At 36.5% G+C, this 20,416-nt stretch overlaps 1 protein-coding gene across 4 annotated transcripts in view; it reads right to left on the bottom strand.

Moving 5' to 3' along the window:
• The window catches only part of SLC39A10 (solute carrier family 39 member 10), a 167,596-nt gene that overhangs the window by 43,820 nt on the left and 103,360 nt on the right, over positions 1-20,416 (bottom strand). For 3 of the 4 annotated variants that reach the window (XM_053597474.1, XM_053597475.1, XM_053597473.1), the window contains exons 2-3: positions 10,322-11,346; positions 8,076-8,283 (exon numbers count right to left, since the gene is read on the bottom strand). In XM_053597474.1, coding sequence (XP_053453449.1) covers positions 8,076-8,283; positions 10,322-11,335 — 1,222 coding nt within the window. In that variant the 5' untranslated portion in view covers positions 11,336-11,346. The remainder of the gene's footprint in view (positions 1-8,075; positions 8,284-10,321; positions 11,347-20,416) is intronic. The other variant, XM_053597476.1, reaches the window with a different exon arrangement.

The following is a 20,416-nucleotide window of genomic DNA, read 5'->3' as shown; positions in this document are numbered from 1 at the left end:
AGCTTGTACAATTCTAACTGAAAAATTAAAGTTGAGCAAATATCCCGCAAAGCAGATAAACAAGGAAATGGAGGACTTAGCACAATAAACCTAATAGATATACAGAATACTCTACCCAATAACAAAAGCACAAACATTCTTTAGTGCACATGAAATATTTTTCAGGATAGACCACATGTTAAGGACACAACTGAAGTCTCGATAAATTTAAAAAGATAAATATAACACAAATTGTCATTTCTTACCACAAAGGAATGAAGTTAGACATTAACTACAAAAGTAAAACCACAATCAAAACAACCCTGAGATATCATCTAACCCCAGTGACAATGGCCCACATCACAAAATCTCAAAACTGCAGATGCTGGCGTGGATGTGGAGAGAAGGGAACACTTTTACACTGCTGGTGGGACTGCAAACTAGTACAACCTTTCTGGAAGGAAGTATGGAGAAACCTCAAAGCACTCAAGCTAGACCTCCCATTTGATCCTGCAATCCCATTACTGGGCATCTATCCAGAAGGATAAAAATCCTTTTATCATAAGGACACTTGTACTAGACTGTTTACTGCAGCTCAATTTACAATCGCCAAAACGTGGAAACAGCCTAAATGCCCACCAACCCAGGAATGGATTAACAAGCTGTGGTATATGTATACCATGGAATACTATTCAGCCATTAAAAAAAATGGAGACTTTACATCCTTCGTATTAACCTGGATGGAAGTGGAAGACATTATTCTTAGTAAAGCATCACAAGAATGGAGAAGCATGAATCCTATGTACTCAATTTTGATATGAGGACAATTAATGACAATTAAGGTTATGGGGGGGAGGAAAAGCAGAAAGAGGGATGGGGGGGTGGGGCCTTGGTGTGTGTCACACTTTATGGGGGCAAGACATGATTGCAAGAGGGACTTTGCCTAACAATTGCAATCAGTGTAACCTGGCTTATTGTACCCTCAATGAATCCCCAACAATAAAAAAAAGTAAACCGCAAATTCCCAAATCTGTAGAAATTTATATACTCTCAACTACTGGATTAAAATATATATATACAGAAATCAAAATATATATCAAAATATATATATACAAAATATATATATACAGAAAACTAGAACATACTTAAGAGACAAATGAAAACAAAAATACAACCAAAAACACATGGGATATATCTGAAAGCAGTGCTAAAAATCTCCCAAAAAAGAAAACTCCTGGACCCAGTGGCTTCACTGATAAATTCTACCTAAGAATTTCTACCTAAGAACCTTTAAGAACTAATGTCAACCCTTTTCCAATTTTTCCAAAAAACTGGGGAATACTCCCTAACACATTGTGAGGTCAGCAATACCTTGATATCAAAGTTTACAAAAAGACACTATAAGAAAACTACAGACCAATATCCCTTATATACACAGATGCAAAAATTCTCAGCAACATACTAGCAAACCAAATCTAGCAGCTATTAAGAGGATTATAAACTATGACTATGTGGGATTTATACCTGAAATATAAGAAAGATTCAACATGCAAAAATGAATGTCAGATGCCACATCAACACAGTAAAAGATAAAAAAGATGATCATATCAACTGATGCAAAAAAGCATGTGACAAAATTCAGTACCTTTTCATGATTAAAAAAACACTTAACAAACCAGGAATAGAAAGAAACTTCAACATAATAAGTACCATATATAAAAACCCATTAGCATGGCAGGCTCATGCCTATAATCCTAGCATTCTGGGAGGCTGAGGGTGGAGTGCTTGAAGGAGTTCAAGAACAGCCTAAGCAAAAGTAAGAACCCTTCTCTACTAAAAATAGAAAAAACTAGCTAGGCATTATGGTGGGTGCCTATAGTCCCAGCTACCCAAAAGACTGAGGCAAGAAGATTTCTTAAGCCTAAGAGTTTGAGGTTGCTGTGAGCTCCGATGGTGCCACGGCATTCTGAGACTCTGTCTCTAGGAAATAAACAAACAAAAAAAACCATAGCAAACATCATACTCCATGGTGAAAGACTGAAAGCTTTTTGCCTGAGATGAGGAAAAGGCAGGGATACTTGCTTTCACCACTTTTATTTAACATAATACCAGAAGTTCTAGCCAAAGCAATTAGGCAAGAAAAAGTAATAAAGAGCATCCAAATTGGAAATAAGTAAATTTACATCTGTTTACAGATGACATGATCTTATATGTAAAAAGTCCTAAAAATTCAACATAAAAGTGTTTACAATATTTTAAGAAATGAATTCATCAAAATAGCAGGATCCAAAGTCAGCTGCATTTTTATATATATTAACAGTCAATAGGGTGACGCCTGTGGCTCAAGGAGCAGGGCATGGCCCCATATGCCAGAGATGGTAGGTTCGAACCCAGCCCCCGCCAAAAAACAAACAAACAGAAAAACCTGCAACAACAAAAAAAAGTAAACCCCTATTAAAAAAACAAAACAGTGGCTCAGTGCCTGTGGCTCAAGCGGCTAAGGCGCCAGCCACATATGCCCTAGCTGGTGGGTGCGAATCCAGCCCAGGCCTGCCAAACAACGACGGCTGCAACCAAAAAATAGCCAGGCATTGTGGCCGGTGCCTGTAGTCCCAGCTACTTGGGATGTAGAGGCAGGAAAATCACTTGAGCCCAGGAGTTGGAGTTGCTGTGAGAAAACAAACAAACAGAGGAGGCGCCTTTGGCTCAAAGGAGTAGGGCGCCAGCCCCATATGCAGGAGGTGGCAGGTTCAAACCCAGCTCTGGCCAAAAACTGCAAAAAAAAAAAAAAAAACATAACAGCCAATAATCTGAAAAGCAAATTACAAAACAATTGTAATAGCATTAAAAATATCAAAATACTTAGGAATTACCCAAGGAGGTTAAGGACCTGTACAATAAAAACTACAAAACATTGCTCAGAGAAATTAAAGACAACAAATAAATAGAAATGCATCTCGTTCATGGAATGGAAGACTTAATACATTTCTTCCTCGGTATCTGCAGGGATTAGTTCCAGTACCCCCTGCAAATACCAAACTCTGTAGATACTCAAGTGCTTAAAAGGCGTAGTATTTGCATATAACCTAAGCGCATCCTTGAACAACACAGGTTTGAACTGAACAGGTCTACTCACACACAGACTTCTTCTGCCTCTGCTACTGCCCACTAGATACCAAAATTAACTTCTTCCACAGCCTACTCAACATGAAGATGATGCAGATATTTATGATGATCTACTTCCACTTAATGAGTCCAGTTCTCTTCCTGATTATCTTTTTCTTTTTTTTTTTGAGACAGTGATGCCATAGCACTGGCATACCGAGGGCGACATGGTGAGCCTCTGTCTCAAAAAAAAAAAAAAAAAGTATTTGTATCTCATCTAACGAAATCAACATGCATTCCTGCCAGTCCCAAGGAATAAGGAGGAAAGAGCTAGATTTCCCTTTTCCGATACATTTCTGAATTTTCATCTCTTTTTCTGTGGTTTGCTACTATTCTTTGACAATAGAATAACATTTAATAACTAAATAAAATTTGACAACTGAGGATTCAATCAGAAGGCCACATTTTCCCCTTCAGGCCACAGATTCCCCTTGGTGTACACTATTAGAAAAACATTTTTTAATTCTCAGTTATTGTTAATTTTTTAAAAAGTAATTTCAGCTTTCTAGCACTGCAAATGGAAATGACAATTTATTCTTCTAACAACCTATAAATCTCCAAGGAATATAACAATCTCTTTGACCTGTGAGAAGAAATATGAAGTTGTTTTGATATTGTACTTAAAATACTTTCCCATGCTATTTAAATACTTATCTTTAGCATTTATAACATTTAAATTTAAGCTTACATAAACTCTATACTAATTCTCTAAGAGTAGGGGAAAAAAGCAATGCTGATAATAAAAATATTTTGCTTTCTAACCATTGTGCTTTTCAATCACAATTTATTTGGCACAAAGCAGAAACAAAACAAATAAAAGACATCTTTTAAAAATCTTATATCAAACTAACATGTAAACTATTAAATACAACTAGCAAATGTTCCCTTTATTTGTACCCAAGATACCATATGCAATAAAAAGTGCTAAATGTCTAAAATAAGCTTCACTTATTCTGCAAATTAGGTCGCTTAAAACGTTAAAGGTCTTCAAGCTTAGTTATTCACCAACTCCCTCTCTCATTATCTAGAGAGAAAATGCATTCTTTTAAAAAGAAGCGCTCATCTGTGGAAACTTTCTAATTAACTTGGTTCAAAGCATGTACAAGATGGCAGTTTTCTACACCGTTTCAGCATTTTAATTGGCGGAAAATGCTTAGCAGTCTATTCACAACCCCCCTTGGTAATTATGCTAGGGTCAACTCTATGACTAAATGAGCCAATCTAGTGAAACAAACGATTTCTACCATACACAGTATATAGTATATTAGGTTTACAGCAGTCTTTGAACAAAGTTAATGAGGTAGTAGCTGTGTCACTATGGGAGATTTATACAGAACAAGTTAACCTTTCTTAATGGTGCAGTAGTCATTAAAACTAATTACTAGCAAGGCATTATCTCTAACAATTATTAACATCTATCAGGACATAATTAATTCAAGCTACATTTCTGACAAAGCTAATAACCACCTGCAAACGACCAATCAATATTCACTATTAGTAAAATACTTGTTTTCAAAGCCAAATGCCATTTCCTCGAAGGCTTTTCTGATTGAATAAGCTATAACTTTCAGTATTACTATTATCGAGCAGGTCTGCCAACAGCCTCATTACAATATATCAATTATAGCAATACTACAACATAAGACAACTCTAATTAAAAGTCATAATCCAAAATTGAACTGAAAACAAAGAACAAGAATCTTTAAGAAGCAGCCTTCTTCCCCCTTTCTCCAGCAATGGTGAGAATTTACAGACATCTGAGAGGGCCTGCACCACCTTTAGGTGTTTACTCATCTCTCAAGAGCAATAAGGGAAAAGGACAAATTTTATCTATTCTAAGATCAGAATTCAAATCTAGTTCATAAGTGCATTTCTTTCTTTTTTTTTTTTATCTTTAGTGATCTTACCAGATTGAACCCAACTTGTCCACCTAGAAGAGCAATTCAGATTTTTTTAAACCAATTTATGCATACTTACAACAGTACTTACACAAATACTTACTCTCTACCACTTTCCTGCCTATGTCTGTATTAACCATCAAAATGGTACTAAATAAATTATCTAAAACTCCCATTCCTCCGCCACTTACATTCTAGTTAAGCACTCTTAAAAACCTTTTCAGCAGGAAGCAGTAAAGCAGGAAACAGCAATAGAGCACAGGGGTTATGACTAGAAGCTTTAGGTGGAGAACACTACAGCTCCTCTCCTACCTCTGCTACATGACAGCTGTGTGACCTTAGACAAGCCCCTACTCCCTTTCCTCAACAAATCGAAATACAAGTGTCCATCTCACGGGTTTAATAAATTAAATGAAATATTCTTCTAAATGTTTAGTACCGCAGATGGTAAGATCCCAATAAATACAGGCTATTATGATTAATGTATTATTCTAAAGTCATTTTCCTATCATAAAGAAATTAGCCAGAAATACAAATGTAGTTGACTAGGAGACTTAACTTTCTATGCAATAACAGCATTTCCTTTTATTACTCTTTAAGTTTTAAGACATACCTCTATCTCAAATAAAATTCTTATTTACCAGACATGTCTACCTTATTGCTACATTACGAAATTTTTTAAAATTCTGTCTTTTCAACCCTTTATTCAGAATTCAGTTTTTAGTCCATATTCATAGATATCATTTTAGTCATTTTGTTTTTATTTATTTAGACACAGAGTCTCACTTTGTCACCCTCAGTAATTTATTTATGTATTTATTTAGAGACAGAGTCTCACTTTGTCACCCTCAGTAGAGTGCCATGGGGTCACAGCTCGTAGCAATCTCAATCTCATGGGCTCAAATGTTTCCCTTGTCCCTGCCTCCTGAGTAGGCGAGACTACAATCATACCACAATACCTGGCTATTATTAGAGACAAGGTCTTGCTCTTGTTCAGGCTGGTCTGGAACCTGTGAGCTCAGGTAATCCACATGCCTCAACCTCCCAGTGTTTTAGTCACTTTAATTACTATCTGCATATCTTAGGTATGTCAACCAGACCTGCATTTATTAGTCTAAAAGTTAGCAATAATTCCATCACGGTTTTGCATATGATGAAGAAGTCCGTGAAAATTCTACTTATTTTGAGAATATTGTCAAAGTATACCAGGCTGATTGATATATTCATATAATGATATTCAAAAATATTTTTTCAACAAGTATCTTTTCCAGACCATAACTAAACGTCTATGGACACTAAACAATTTGTTCATGCACTAAACATGAGTGTTTGCTTTTTATCCAACTGGTAGCCCATCACATACTGATTTTAAGAGGAATTTTTTTCAGAGAGGGAAGAAGGGAGGGGGATGAAGCCTTGGTGTGTGCCACACCTTCTGGGGGCAAGACATGATTGCAAGAGGGACTTTACCTAACAAATGCAATCAGTGTAACCTGGCTTATTGTACCCTCAATGAATCCCCAACAATAAAAAAAAAGAGGAATTTTTTGCCAAAATCCGGTGGTAGATAAATGCATGGACTTTTATTTTGTTTTGCTAATCAGCTGTCATTACTGTTTGTGTTTAATGTGTGGCCCACGACAACTCTTATTCTTCCAAAGCGCAGCAGAGTAAAAGAAAGGCTGGACCCCTTAATCGAAGCAGAGTTTCTTCACCTTAGGCACTAGAGATAACAGATGAAAGATTTAGTCACTGCCTTTAAGCAACTGAAGTCCAACAAAAACAGATTTATTGAATTATAAAGATTCCCCAAGATCTATACTATGATGGAAACATCAAAGAAGCAAACTTAATTTAGCTTGGGATGGTCAATAGTTCACCCAGAGGAGCTAAGCGAATCTGTGAGTCAGTTAGTAGTTAGTCAGGTAGAGAAACTTAGAGTATGAAAAGGCAGAGAAGGATAAGAAAAAAATGGTACAATCTGTTATCATTTTGTTATGGTTAGAACTAAGAAAAGACAACAGAAAAGAATGGTGAAGGGAATAATGATACCAGGTAAGTAGGGAAGAGATATTACTGAAAGCCTTGTGGGCTAGGTAACGGACTGAACTTTAAGACAACAGAACATGTGCAGTTTCCTACAATGTATGAAAAAAAAAAGTCACTAGCTCACCACATCAAAACTATGTTCTCAGGGACATAAAGAAAAATATTACGCCAGGCACAGCAGTCAATGCCTGTTATCCTAGCACTTTGGGTAGTCAAAGGGGGAGGATCCCTTGAGGCCAGGAGTTTGACAGCAGCCTAAGCAACACACTGAGACCTCCCATCTGTTTAAAAAAAAAATTAGCTGGGCATGGTTAGTACTTCTCTGTAGTTCTAGCTGCTCAGGAAGCTGAAGCAGGAGGATCTCTTGAGTCAAGGAGTTTGAGGTTGCTGTGAGCTATGAACATCAAGGTAGAGAGCTCTCTAGTCAACCTGGATATGGTGGGGAAAGAGCTTAAGAGAAGTTTAACAATAGTTTTTATCCTAGTTGAAGCTCTCTAATAATACAATAAAGTTCATGTGCCAAGTACATCTTGTATTTCTTAAGACATTTCTGGAATTAAACACTATTTCCCTTCCTTTTTTACTTCTTTAAAAAGTCAATTATCTTTGCTTTTCACCAGAGGCCCCCAATCTTGCTAAATGTTTAGTAATTACAACACCAATTAATCAGAGGCCCTGTTATTAACATTTGCTCATCAAGAAGAACCAATTTATCAATAATCTATATTTCCTTTTTAATCTAGTTCTCCATCCATAGCAAAATATTCCTTCATAATGCAGAAGAGATAAATTAAATTTACTGAGTCTCCAGTCTTCCTCTAATTTCTTTTAAAAGTGTATATCTAAACCTGATTAAAATATATTTAAAGTCTGACACCAAAAGAAAGTCAATACAATTTAGAATTACTTTATAATTCAAATATAGTTTAAAAAATAAATACAGGTACTATTTTAAAGAAGAAAAAACTGAAATCTCTCTCTTACCTGATGCCCTTATATCTGCCTTATCTTCAGAACCCGTATTTTTATCCTTACTCAAGTCTTCAACTATAAGTTTCTCAAAATGCTCAATACAAAGTCTGCTGTCAATTTGATATAACAGTGCAGGACAAAGGTATGTAAACAGATCAATTGAGATGGGAGTGTTGGCGCCATGACCATAGTATTTTAATAACTGAGTGACGTTCAAACACTGCAAGGAAATTGATAAAACAAATTAAATACAGTAGTATCTTTAAGAATGCAGAAAAATAACTGTATAATCTAAAATATCCTAATTATTTGAAAATAATTTGTCATATAGATACTATTAAAAATAAAGCTTTTTAATAAGATCTTATAGAAATACATTTAACTAGATTACCCAAGATTATTTTTTATGGATTTTAATCATTTTCAACTCTAACACATGAAAGATAACTTTCTGTTATCAATAAAAATCTCTCATTCCAAGATCAAGGAGTCAAAAAAAAAAAAAAAAAAAAAGGCAGGTGTGGGGAGGGAAGGAGAATGACTCATCATTATACTCCCAATATTCTCATGGGATGAGAAGAAAAACCACTTCCCTATCACACTGCAATCATCGGTGACTCAAGATCCTTATTTGTGAAACACTATTAAACAGAGTACTTTAATAACTTACATTAAAATATATAATAGAGACATTTTCATTGCTAAAGGCACTAGAAAACAATATCATATTGAGAAATTCTAGCCCAGTGTCCATTGAAGACAAAACCAGAAGATTAAAAAAAAAAAAAAAATTTCATTCATTGGTACTTTAATAAGCAGAAAAGAAATAGCAAACAAGTTTGGATCCATTATATAGGAAAAATAAGTAATATAAAATTAAGCCAAAAGAGATGGCACTGCCCCTTTTCACATACACCCAGTCTAGTTACATGATTATTTACTAACGTGCTACCTCACAATGTTTATGATACAAAAAACCCACCAAAACCCAGAATCTATAAAGACACAAAAATGGTTCTTCTGAGGTGTTAATTACCATGTGGTACTACCCTGTTCAATGCATAGAATGTTTTCAGGAATCACAGATTTCCTAGTGTGGCTCAGACCTTGTCAAAATACCAATAACAAGCCTGAAAATAAGAGATCTAAGAGGTCTGATACAAAAAAGAAACATGAATAAGATCTAGTTATCACCAACAAAAGATTCTAAGATATTACCCATAGTGATAAATGCATAATTTAAAAACAAACTAAGATTATTATTTTACAATCATTGCTTAAAATACTAACAGTCAAATGTCTGATGATGTATTCAGGGAAGAAACAAAAACATATCTACTTAGATGCAAAACTTATCTCAATGATAATAACAGAAAAAGATGGGGTCATTTTCCACATCTAATGGTATTTACTGACTTCTATACACATGAACAAGCAATATAACAAATGTTTCCAAACCTTAAGTGCTACAAATCAGAAGGGTATTGATCTACCTTTAATGAAGCAAAAAATGTGCTTCAGTTGAATAGCTTAAAAAGCAAAAAAAAAACAAAAAAACGAAAAATCAAGAAAGAGCCAAATATGAAAGTACCCAAAAATATAAAAATTCAAAGGAAAACAGGACCATCCCACTACTACTGATGTTCCATATTATTTTATCTTTTAGCATTCAGCCCTGAATCTGTTAAAAGGCCTGAGAAAAGATCAATATCATGAGAGAGTAGGCCTTAACAAAAATGACATAAACAAAACAAGCCAATCACATGTGCAAAAAATACCTAACTTTGGAGCTAGATCAATAAGTAGGAACTACTTAATAGTTATTTCAATAAATAAATGTGAAAATGCAACTGTCCTAGTGACTTCCCAAAAGGACAGGGTGAACAACAACAAAACACACATACAAAAAGATTCTAATTTTAAAATACCTAAAAAGCAGCTAACACTTAACAACAGTGAAAATTAGCTTAGAAAACCAAACATTTCATACACGTTTAAAAATATTTAAATATTGATTAAAGAAACCCAAATTTGAGAACCCAAGAAACAAATAATACAAGTGAAAATCCAGACAAAAATATCTTTATACTGATTTTGATTCCTTAATGTATTTTATTCAAGAATGTTACCTGATGTTCCACATGTCCACATATGGAAATAACGTTTAGATACATCATTCCACTGTTATCCTGTCTTTAAAATGCACCACAATTACCTAAGAATTTTGAAGAAACCATCAGACACCATGCCATACTTACTTCATGTTGACGGTCATCTTCATTATGATCTTTGTGACTAGCAGCTGAATAAATTGCACTTTTTTTAACATGTGGTGCTTCTCTCTTTCTAGTATGTCGAAGTTCACCATCATTATCAGGATCAAGATCTTGGTGTCCATGACCAGGATCATGACCATTATGTTCTGGAAGATGTACATGAGAATGACCTGGGTTATGTACGCGATCAGGTTTGTGGACCCGATTATGCTCATACTGTTCACCCTGACCATGGTTAGGGGGAAAACCTGGTGTAATAACCTCAGAATTTTCATTACTTTTCTTCCCTTTTTTCTTCCTCTTTCCTTTCGGTAGCTTAACATCAGATTGTTCCTGTGTTTTATTGGTCTCTGTTGAAGGTTCATGACTAGGCTCCCCACGCTCACTGGGAGTAATGGAATCATTATGAACATGGTGAGTTGTGTTATGATCAAGGCGATGATGCAAACGATGGTGATGACGTAGGCGATGATTATGGTCATGTGTATGTTTATCATCAGATTTTACAGATACTTCAACTGTCTCTTTCTCTGGATCACATTTATGGTTTCTTTTTGTTGATACACTGGTCACAGTTTGATTTTCTGAATTTAAATGATTATGGGAATGCTGGTGGTTATGTGAGTGAAAATGCTTTCCCTCTTGAACTGCCAAAATATCTAAGTGAGAAACATGATCGTGGCCAAGATCCTCATGATTAATCTCAACTACTTTTATCTCTCCAAGACCCAAGTTTGTTAAAAGTTTCTCCAGACCAAAAAAAGATAATCTTCCATTTTCACCATAGCGGTCAAAAAGTTTTTCGATATAGTATTTTTTTTCATTTTCAGCAGCCAGCACTGAAAATTTGCTTGGCTCCAATTCTGTCATTCCTCGATGGTGTCTGTGAAGCTCCTCAGGGCCATGGTCATGTTCTTCATGACAATGGTTGCAATGATGGAAAATAAATGTCAGCAAACAAATGAGGCAAAATTTTGTGTGCATATGTACCTTCATTTCTATTTTTCCTAAAAGGATTTAAAAGAGAGAAGCATTAGTTTATACCTAGGCACATTCAAAATAATCACAAACTCTCTAGCAGTTGCCAACTCACTAAGCAAATATTTTATTCCATTTCTTTCAAGGCTATAAAACAATCTTTTTCTTTCTAATGCCCTATAAAAACAGCTCCTTTTAAATACCCAAAATAGAGTATAGCCCTTCAAATTACGACAAATTGTCATCCTCAAGACACTCTGGCTCCCTTTAAGCAAACATTAAAGAGCCTACCCCTTCAAACAGGAATTGCTGGCTTCCTTCCTATCTAGTCCTTTACAAATACATTTGCCCTCCTGCCTTTGAAGTCCTGGTCAGTGCAATAAGGCCAAGAAGTAAAATGGTAAAATATGTAAGAATTGGAAAAAAATAAGGCTGTCTTTATTTATTTAAAAATGGCAGAATTAAATATGCAGAAAACCTAAAAAGAATCTATAAAAATTAATAAAACAGTACAGCTGCTAAATATTAAGACAATCTAAATTAGAAAATGAAATCAGAAAATACCCTTTACAGCAGCAAATAATGTGGAATAAACCTAACGAAAGTATTTTTATATAGAAAAGGATCACATATTGCTGAGAAAAATTAAAGACTTAAATAAATATATAGCTATAAAATGTTTATGACTGGGGCGGCGCCTGTGGCTCAGTCGGTAAGGCGCCGGCCCCATATACCGAGTGTGGTGGGTTCAAACCCAGCCCCGGCCAAACTGCAACCAAAAAATAGCCGGGCGTTGTGGCGGGCGCCTGTAGTCCCAGCTGCTCGGGAGGCTGAGGCAAGAGAATCGCTTAAGCCCAGGAGTTGGAGGTTGCTGTGAGCCGTGTGACGCCACGGCACTCTACCAAGGGCCATAAAGTGAGACTCTGTCTCTACAAAAAAAAAAAAAAAAATGTTTATGACTGAATGAGCTACAGGTCCAATATAACCCCAACCAAAACCCCAGAAGTTATTTTGAGAAAACTGACAAGTTATTTTTAATATTTATGTAGAAAGGGCCATCTTGAGGAACAAAATAGGAACATTTACTCTACCATTTATTAAAGACAAGCCAGGGTGGCACCTGTGGCTCAAGGAATAGGGCGCCAGCCCCATATACTGGAGGTGGCAGATTCAAACCCAGCCCCGACCAAAAACTGCAAAAAATAAACAAACAAACAAACAAGGTGGGTATTGTGTGGCTCACACCTATAATCCTAGCACTGTAATCCAGGCAGGTGGACTGCCTGAGCTCACAGGTTCAAGACCAGTCTGAGCTAGAGTGAGACCTTGTCTCTAAAAAAAAAAAAAAATAGCCAGGCCTTTTAGTGGGCGCCTGTAGTCCCAGCTACTCAGGAGGCTGAAGCAAGAGAATCACTTGAGCCCAAGTGTTAGAGGTTGTTGTGAGCTATGACGCCAGAGCACTCTAGGGGGAATCACTGGGAAAAGACCAGAGTGGAGGGGATACCAAAATGTGGCATTGTTCTCTTTCTTGACCTGAGCAATAGTTACACAAAGAAGTTTACTTTGTGGTAATTCGTGGTGCTTAGGCCTTCTGTGTTTTCTGAACACATACTCTATTTCGATGAAAAGTTGTTTAAAAATCAAATTTTCTTCAGTAAAAACCAATTAGAAAATGTAATTATAAACAAAAGCATTTGGCTTCTAGAAATAAGTAGAACACAACATACAAACCATTAAAAGAAAAAAATTTATAGCATATTATTGAAAGCTGGGTGTGGTAACTGTCACCTGTAGTCTCAGCTACTTAGGAGGACTGCATGAGCCTAGGAGACAACACAGCAAGACCCCAACTTGTAAAAAAAGAAAAGGGTAAGAAAAAAAATTAAACCAGACACAGTGGCATATGCATGTAGTCCCAAGTACTTGGGAGGCTGTGGTGGGAGAATCTTTAGAGCCCAGGAGCTCAAGTCCAAGTGTCCAAGTCCAGCCTGGGTGATTGACAGTGAAACTCTGTATCAAAAAAAAAAAAAAAAAAAAAGACAGTAAAGAACTGCAAAAACTGGAGAGACACCATCTACATGAAGGTGTGGAATATACTACATAAGATATACAAAAATATCCCCAAGTGTATGTACAAATTTAATTCAATGTCAATTAAAATCTTGGTACCTGGATGACAGACTAAGAATGTCTCAAAAAACAAAAACGAGGCTCGGTGCCTGTAGCTCAGCAGCTAGGGCACCAGCCACATACACCGGAGCTGGTGGCTTCAAATCCAGCCCAGCCCTGCCAAACAACAATGACAACTACAACCAAAAAATAGCTGGGCATTGTGGGGGGCACCTGTAGTCCCAGCTGCTTGGAAAGCTGAGGCAAGAGAATTGCTTGAGCCCAAGAGTTTGAGGTTGCTGTGTGCTGTGACACCGTGGCACTCTATTGAAGGGACATGGTAAGACTCGTCTCCAAAAAAAATGCTGAGATTACAGGTATGAGGCACCACACCCAGCCTCATGTCTCTCTTTTTATCCAAGGAGAAAAATTTTTCCCTCAAGTCCTTCCCAAATTTTTCCAAAGCAAATCGCTGGTAAAGAAAGAATAAAGTCTACAGCAGTGTACAGTAACTAAGATCCTAGCTTCTCACATTCACTTAGTTGCTTCCTGACCTCGCTGACTCACACACAGCAACTTCCAGTCCTGCCAGTTCCATTCATTTTTATACTGGTATATCATTTTTAGATCTTTAATAGTGTATTTTTACTGTACCTTTCTATGTTTAGATAAACAAATACCATTGTATTACAATTGCTTATAATATTCAATGCAGCAACAGGTTTGTAGCTTAGGAGCAATAGGCTATACAACGTAGCCTAGGTGTATAGTAGGTTATGCATCTAAGTTTGTTTAAGTACATTTTATGTTTACACAACAACAAAACCATCGAACAGTGCATTTCTCAGACATAGCCTCATCATTAAGAAATACATGACTACGTATGGGACAGGGAATGTTCACAGAACATGGGGGACTAAAAGTCTCCAAGGAAAAAGAAGGTAAAAAAAGAAAGAAAAAGAAGGTAAGAGCGGCGCCTGTGGCTCAAGGAGTAGGGCGCGGGTCCCATATGCCGTAGGTGGCGGGTTCAAACCCAGCCCCGGCCAAAAACCACAAAAAAAAAAGGAAAAAGAAGGTAAACAAAGAATAGCAGTCAATTATATAACCATTAATTTGCCCACCACAACCTAAATGCCTATGAGTAGAATGAATAAAATATATGTTATATTTATGTAATTAAAGATTACAATGCAGTTATAAGTGTGACTATAAAGGAACACATATTAACATCAAAAAAGATCTCAGAAACATAACTTTAAGAGTTATGCAGTTTAAGAGTAAACTGCAAAAAGATAAATGCCTTATCATTTATAGACAACTGAAAAACATGCAAAATGCCTTACTTTGGGGTATAAGTATACAAGTAATAAGAGACCATAGGAATCATTACTTTCTGGAGAGTAGTTATCTTCCCAGGAAGGGAAGGAGAGAAGTCATCTAGTAGAGGAGGTATACATATTTAACTGCATCTGTGAAAGTGTTCTGTTTCTTTAAAAATAAAAGGGGATCTGAAGCAATGTGACAAAACATTTAACATTTGTTAAAGCAGGATATGGGATTCAGGGGCATGTTATATTCTTCTATGTATTTTTCTGTAAATTTGCAAAGAAATTACATAACCTATATTCAGTGATTAAACAAAGAAGTATGTTTACCAGAGAAGCAGAAGTCTTTGAACATTAGAAATAAAGACCTGGTGGCACCTATAGCTCAGTGGGTTGGGCATCAGCCACATACACCAAGGCTGATGGGTTTGAGCCTGGCCCAGGCCTGCTAAAACAACAATGACAACTGCAACAAAAAAATAGCCGGGTGTTGTGAGGGGCACCTGTAGTCCCAGCCACCTGGGAGACTGAGGCAAGAGAATCACTTAAGCCAGAAAGTTTGAGGTTGCTGTGAGCTGTGACTCCACAGCACTCTACCCAGGGCAACAGCTTAAGACTCTATTTCAAAAAAAAAGGAAAGAAAAGAAAAGAAAAAGAAATGAAGACTACTGAAACAGAAACCCTGGGGGTTAAGGCCCAGCAATAATTTATATAGCTTTGCTAGTAAGTTTGAGAATGATTATCTATACATTACCAAACACTCACATTTATTTAAAATGATACTTTAGTCAACTAAATGCTATTAGGTAGGTCTAAATAATCCAGGTTGAATTATCATATGCAGTATATATGAGTTTCCAAAGCTACATAAAGTTTGAGATTTGTTTTTTAATCCACACACAAGAATTCTTTATAATCTCATGAATAAACTCACCATTTAAAATATATTAATTTCACTTATACACGAATGAAGATGGAAAGGGTGATTAAGGCAAATCACCATTAAGCAAAAAAGGACACAAGGGTACATATTGTTTTAGCTCCTAATGTGACACTCCCTGCAGTTACCTTGGTTTTCCACTAGAAGACGCATACTCTGAGCGAGTGTGGCTCCATTTATGCCATGAGGTTTCTTCAGCACGTCATCACACTGTCAAATGAATAGGGACCAGCCGTGGAAAGAAAACATCCATATATAGACCAGACAATGTCAAATAACTGACTCCATGAAACAGAAAAACTATGGATGGTCCATATGAGCTTTAAACTGTCACTTGTCACTTCTATTTTTTCAAACACTTAGTACTCAATTTACTGCAAAGTTTCTAAATTATCTTGAGTAGTATACTCATTGACATTCAAGAGAATATCATAGAAATGCAAGGACATCAGTGACATCACAGATATTATTAAACCGGTGGTAAGCTTTTTTAAAAAGCAAATCATTCATAGATTTTGCAACTTCATGGAGATCTGCTATAGCAGATACAGGTATATACATAAATCATTCATGGGCATCCAACCATGGCCTGCAGCTGGCTATGAATGCTTATTTATGATGGTGGATACCATCAAAATTATGCATGAACCTTTTTTGTTCATCAGCTTTCCTTAGCGTTTGTGTGTTTAATGTATGGCCCACAACCAGCTGCAGGCCACAGCTGAACAGCCCTGTGGGAGCTCTGGCAAAAAATCTCTCACAAAAGGCAGTGGCTTAAGAAATAAGCAAGTTTTTCCACTTAAAAACAGCCCAGGATGACTGCCCCAGGTCTGAGGGCAGCTATGCTCCAGACATTCCAACTTAACAGCACACTATTCCAGCCAATGGGAAAAGAGAAAGAATGGAAATATAATTCAGAAATTTCTTCCTCAACAGAAAGAAGCAGCAGAAAGTTGCACATTATCATTTCTCCTCACTTTCTACCATAGGAGCTTAGTCACATGACCTCAATCAGCTAGGAGGTCACATCTACAACTTACAGAGCTTCCCAAACATTCCAAGGGAAATTAAGAATCCTTTTCAACCCACAATACAAAGAGGATCACTGAGGCAGAGGCAGAAATAAGCAAAATACTTAAGTCCATTTACCACTCAGCCCTAAATACAGGCCCTTACAGGAATCAGCTTTGCTCTATGAAAAATATTCTCTCTCTTGTGTTTCTCAGTTTTCCAAGTTTTCTACATTGAAAATGCATTAGTTGTAGGCCAGACACAGTGGCTAAGGCCTGTAATCCCAGCACTCTGGGAAGGCCAAGGCAGGTGGATCATCTGAAATCAGGAGTTCAAGAGCAACCTGAGCAAGAGCAAGATCCTGTCTCTACCCCAAAAAAGTAGAAAAACTAACTAGTCACTATGGCAGGTGCCTGTAGTCCCAGCTGCTTGAGAGGCTGAGGCAAGAGGATCACTTAAGCCTAAGATTTCCTAAGGTTCCTGTGAGCTGTGACACCATGGCACTCTAGCTCAAAAAAAAAAAAAAAAAAAAAAAAAGAATATGTTAGTTGTATAATTGAAAATATTTTTTCAAATCAGGTGAGTTATCTACCCAAAACTTCTACTAGGTGCTGTAAAAATTAATGTATAATCCCACTGACAAGAAATGGAAGGATAGATTCTGATAAATAGCAAGTGGCCACAATTTATTTTCATCTATTTCAAATGTATCATCACAGCTAAAAGGCTATTTCATCGTTGTATAATTTCCACATTAAGAGTGGTATTGAGTCAGGAGAGGTGGCTCACACCTTTACTACCAGCATTCTAGGAGGCTGAGGTGAGAAGATCACTTGAGCTCAGGAGTCTAAAATCAGCCTCAGCAAGAGTGAAACCCCATTTCTACAAAAAATAGAAAAATTAGCCTGGCATGGTAGTATATCTCTAGTCTCAGCTACTCAGGAGGCTGAGGCAGGAGTATGGTATGAGTCCAGGAGTTTGAGGTTGCAGTGAGCTATGATTACACCAATGCACTTTAGAGACAACAAGATTCTGTTTCAAAAATAAAGGGCTGATATTCTCCATAGCAAATTTCTCTATAAAATCTTTAATTACTGGCTATCTATTGTAGTTTTTACTATATAAAACTCCAAGTCATAAATTTTAAAATTTTCAAATAAAATTAAATACCTTAAGTCAAAAATAACTTCAAGAATACACATTAATGGTTAACATTACAAAATTCTCCTAGAGATGTTGTCACAAGAAAGATGACTATCTTTCATTTCATACAGATCAACATAATAAAAATACAAAAAGTTTAAGATAAAAACATCCTTAAGTATATATAGCTAACATAATCTTATTTTATAAACAAGAAATCTGAAGCCCAAGGAAAGTATCCAGTATGATCAAGGTGACATTTCAAGCCTGTAGCAGTTGCCTGACTTCAAAGTAAGGGGCTTTTTCTATATGCCAGCATACTTGTAGATCTTAAAACCCACAATACTGTGTGTGTGAGCTATACTAAAGTAACCCATCGAAAATACAATACAAATACTTTTTTTTTTTTGAGACAAAGTCTCACTCTGTTGCCCTTGGTAGAGTGCCATGGCATGGTAACTCACAGTCACTCCAAACTCTTGGGCCTGAGCTATCCTTTTGCCCCAGTCTCCCAAGTAACTAGGACTTATAAGCATCCACTACAATGCCCAGCTAGTTTTTCTACTGTTAATAGAGACAGGGTCTTGCTCGTACTTAACTCCTTAGCTCAAGCAATCCCCCCACCTTGGCCTCCCGACTGCCAGGATTACAGGCGTGGGCCAACAAGCCTGGACAACAAAGAAATTGTCTCTTAATACTATTTAGTCAATACAAAAAGTCATTATAAATACCATTATTTAAGAAAATAACTGGTTGACATAAAAAAGACAATAGACAAATACTAAAATAATCCTATCTCCAACACTAGCTTCCTATTTCTAAAGAGCTCAATCAACTTTTCTAGGGTGTTATGTTTTCAAGGGTTTTATTTATTTATTTATTTATTTTTTGGAGTTTTTGTCTTGGGGGTTAGGGGGGTTGGGGCTGAGTTTGAACCCGCCCTATTCTGTTGAGCCACAGGCTCCGCCCAAGCTTTTTTTTTTTTTTTTTTTAAGGAAAATGAAGACTAAAAGAACTAGAAGTTAGTGTAACTGGTTCTATGAACAAATTTCAATAACCTCTACGTATAACTTTTTATAATCCTTTCCCTTACCTAACTACTTGACCATTTTGAGCAGTTTCCCAGAAATGATGGGTTATTTGTTAAGACAAAGAAGGCGAAGTTCTGAAAGCCACTGGACAGACTTTCTGAAGCCCAGACTCACCATCCCTCAGTAACATATTCCAGACATACAGCCCCTTGTAATTTCAACACAACCAGTTAAAAGGAGGTAAGCCCTGGTTAATTTTCTCTCTTTGAAAAGCCCAAGCTTCTCCTAGTCTCCACAAGATGTCTATTAAATTTCCTTTTTTCCTTGGTAATTCTCTTTTCCACATTAGTTATTCTGTGCTTCCATCAACCAGATCTAGGCCAAACTCCCCAACCCCCCACTGCGGTTTCAATAACATTAGTACCTGTACTTCAATTCTCTTTCTCGCACACAATATGCTAATAATCATAGGAAAAAATACTACTACCCCATTTCCCCGAAAATAAGATCTACTTACAGGAAAGATAAGACGTCCCCTGAAAATAAGACCTAGCACATCTTTGGGAGCACACCTTAAAATAAGACACTGTCTTATTTTCGGGGAAACAGGGTAGGTTGCTTAGCAAAGTTTTAGGAGAAGCCTCGCCAATGCTCCAGATTCTATTTCACAGGTTAATTAGGTAGCAACCAAAAGAGAAATCACTAAAACTCTCATTCTAGATTATGTAAGTATATCATGTTTTAAGTAAACTTAATGTGAAAATCCATACCAGCTTACTTGTGTATCTTAAAACCACAACACTGTGAATGCATATATTCAATAAATGTATACAGCTTCCTAATTTTATGAAGGACTTCATTTATAAAAGTTTCATTACAGGACTTCTTCAAATAATGGTAGCAATCAGTTTTATTTACCTCCTCAGTCATATAAACGTGGCTGGCATTTATGTCATGAATGGTTTCATCAATCTTAATCTTGATAGGAATGTAGGCAGTCAGGTTATCAATCTAGTTTCCATCTATGATTCAATAATGGTACACACAGAATAAGAAAGGCAAAGCAGTGAGATTGTGCGCATCCTGAAGAAACATCAGGAGTCAAAGATCTCAGAGACCTGATTCTACTGTAATAGGCAATACTGCTAATAAGTCTCTGGACAAATGCCTAATCTCCTTAAGTCTTATTAGTACTTGAGTGGGAGTGTTAATCTCTGTTCTATTTTACATTAACTATGAAAACCAAATAAAATAATGTACATATTTTTAAGTACTAAAAGATTTAAATGCTTATTTTCCTGCATTATTTGTAGTATTTAAATGTTAGTTAAGTGCAAATTCTTGTAACTCCATCCCCATTTCTTTCTTTTTTTCTTTTTTTTTTTTTTGAGACAGAGTCTCACTCTGTCGCCCTGGGTAGACCACCATAGCATCATCATAGCTCACAGCAACCTCAAACTCTTGGCTCAAGCCATTCTCTTGCTTCGCCTCCCACATAGCTGGGACTGCCACAACGCCCAGCTAGTTTTTCTATTTTTAG

Source organism: Nycticebus coucang, chromosome 7, assembly GCF_027406575.1.
Source record: "Nycticebus coucang isolate mNycCou1 chromosome 7, mNycCou1.pri, whole genome shotgun sequence".
NCBI classification, from domain to species: Eukaryota; Metazoa; Chordata; class Mammalia; order Primates; family Lorisidae; genus Nycticebus; species Nycticebus coucang.
This window is presented reverse-complemented; position numbering and strand designations above follow the sequence as displayed.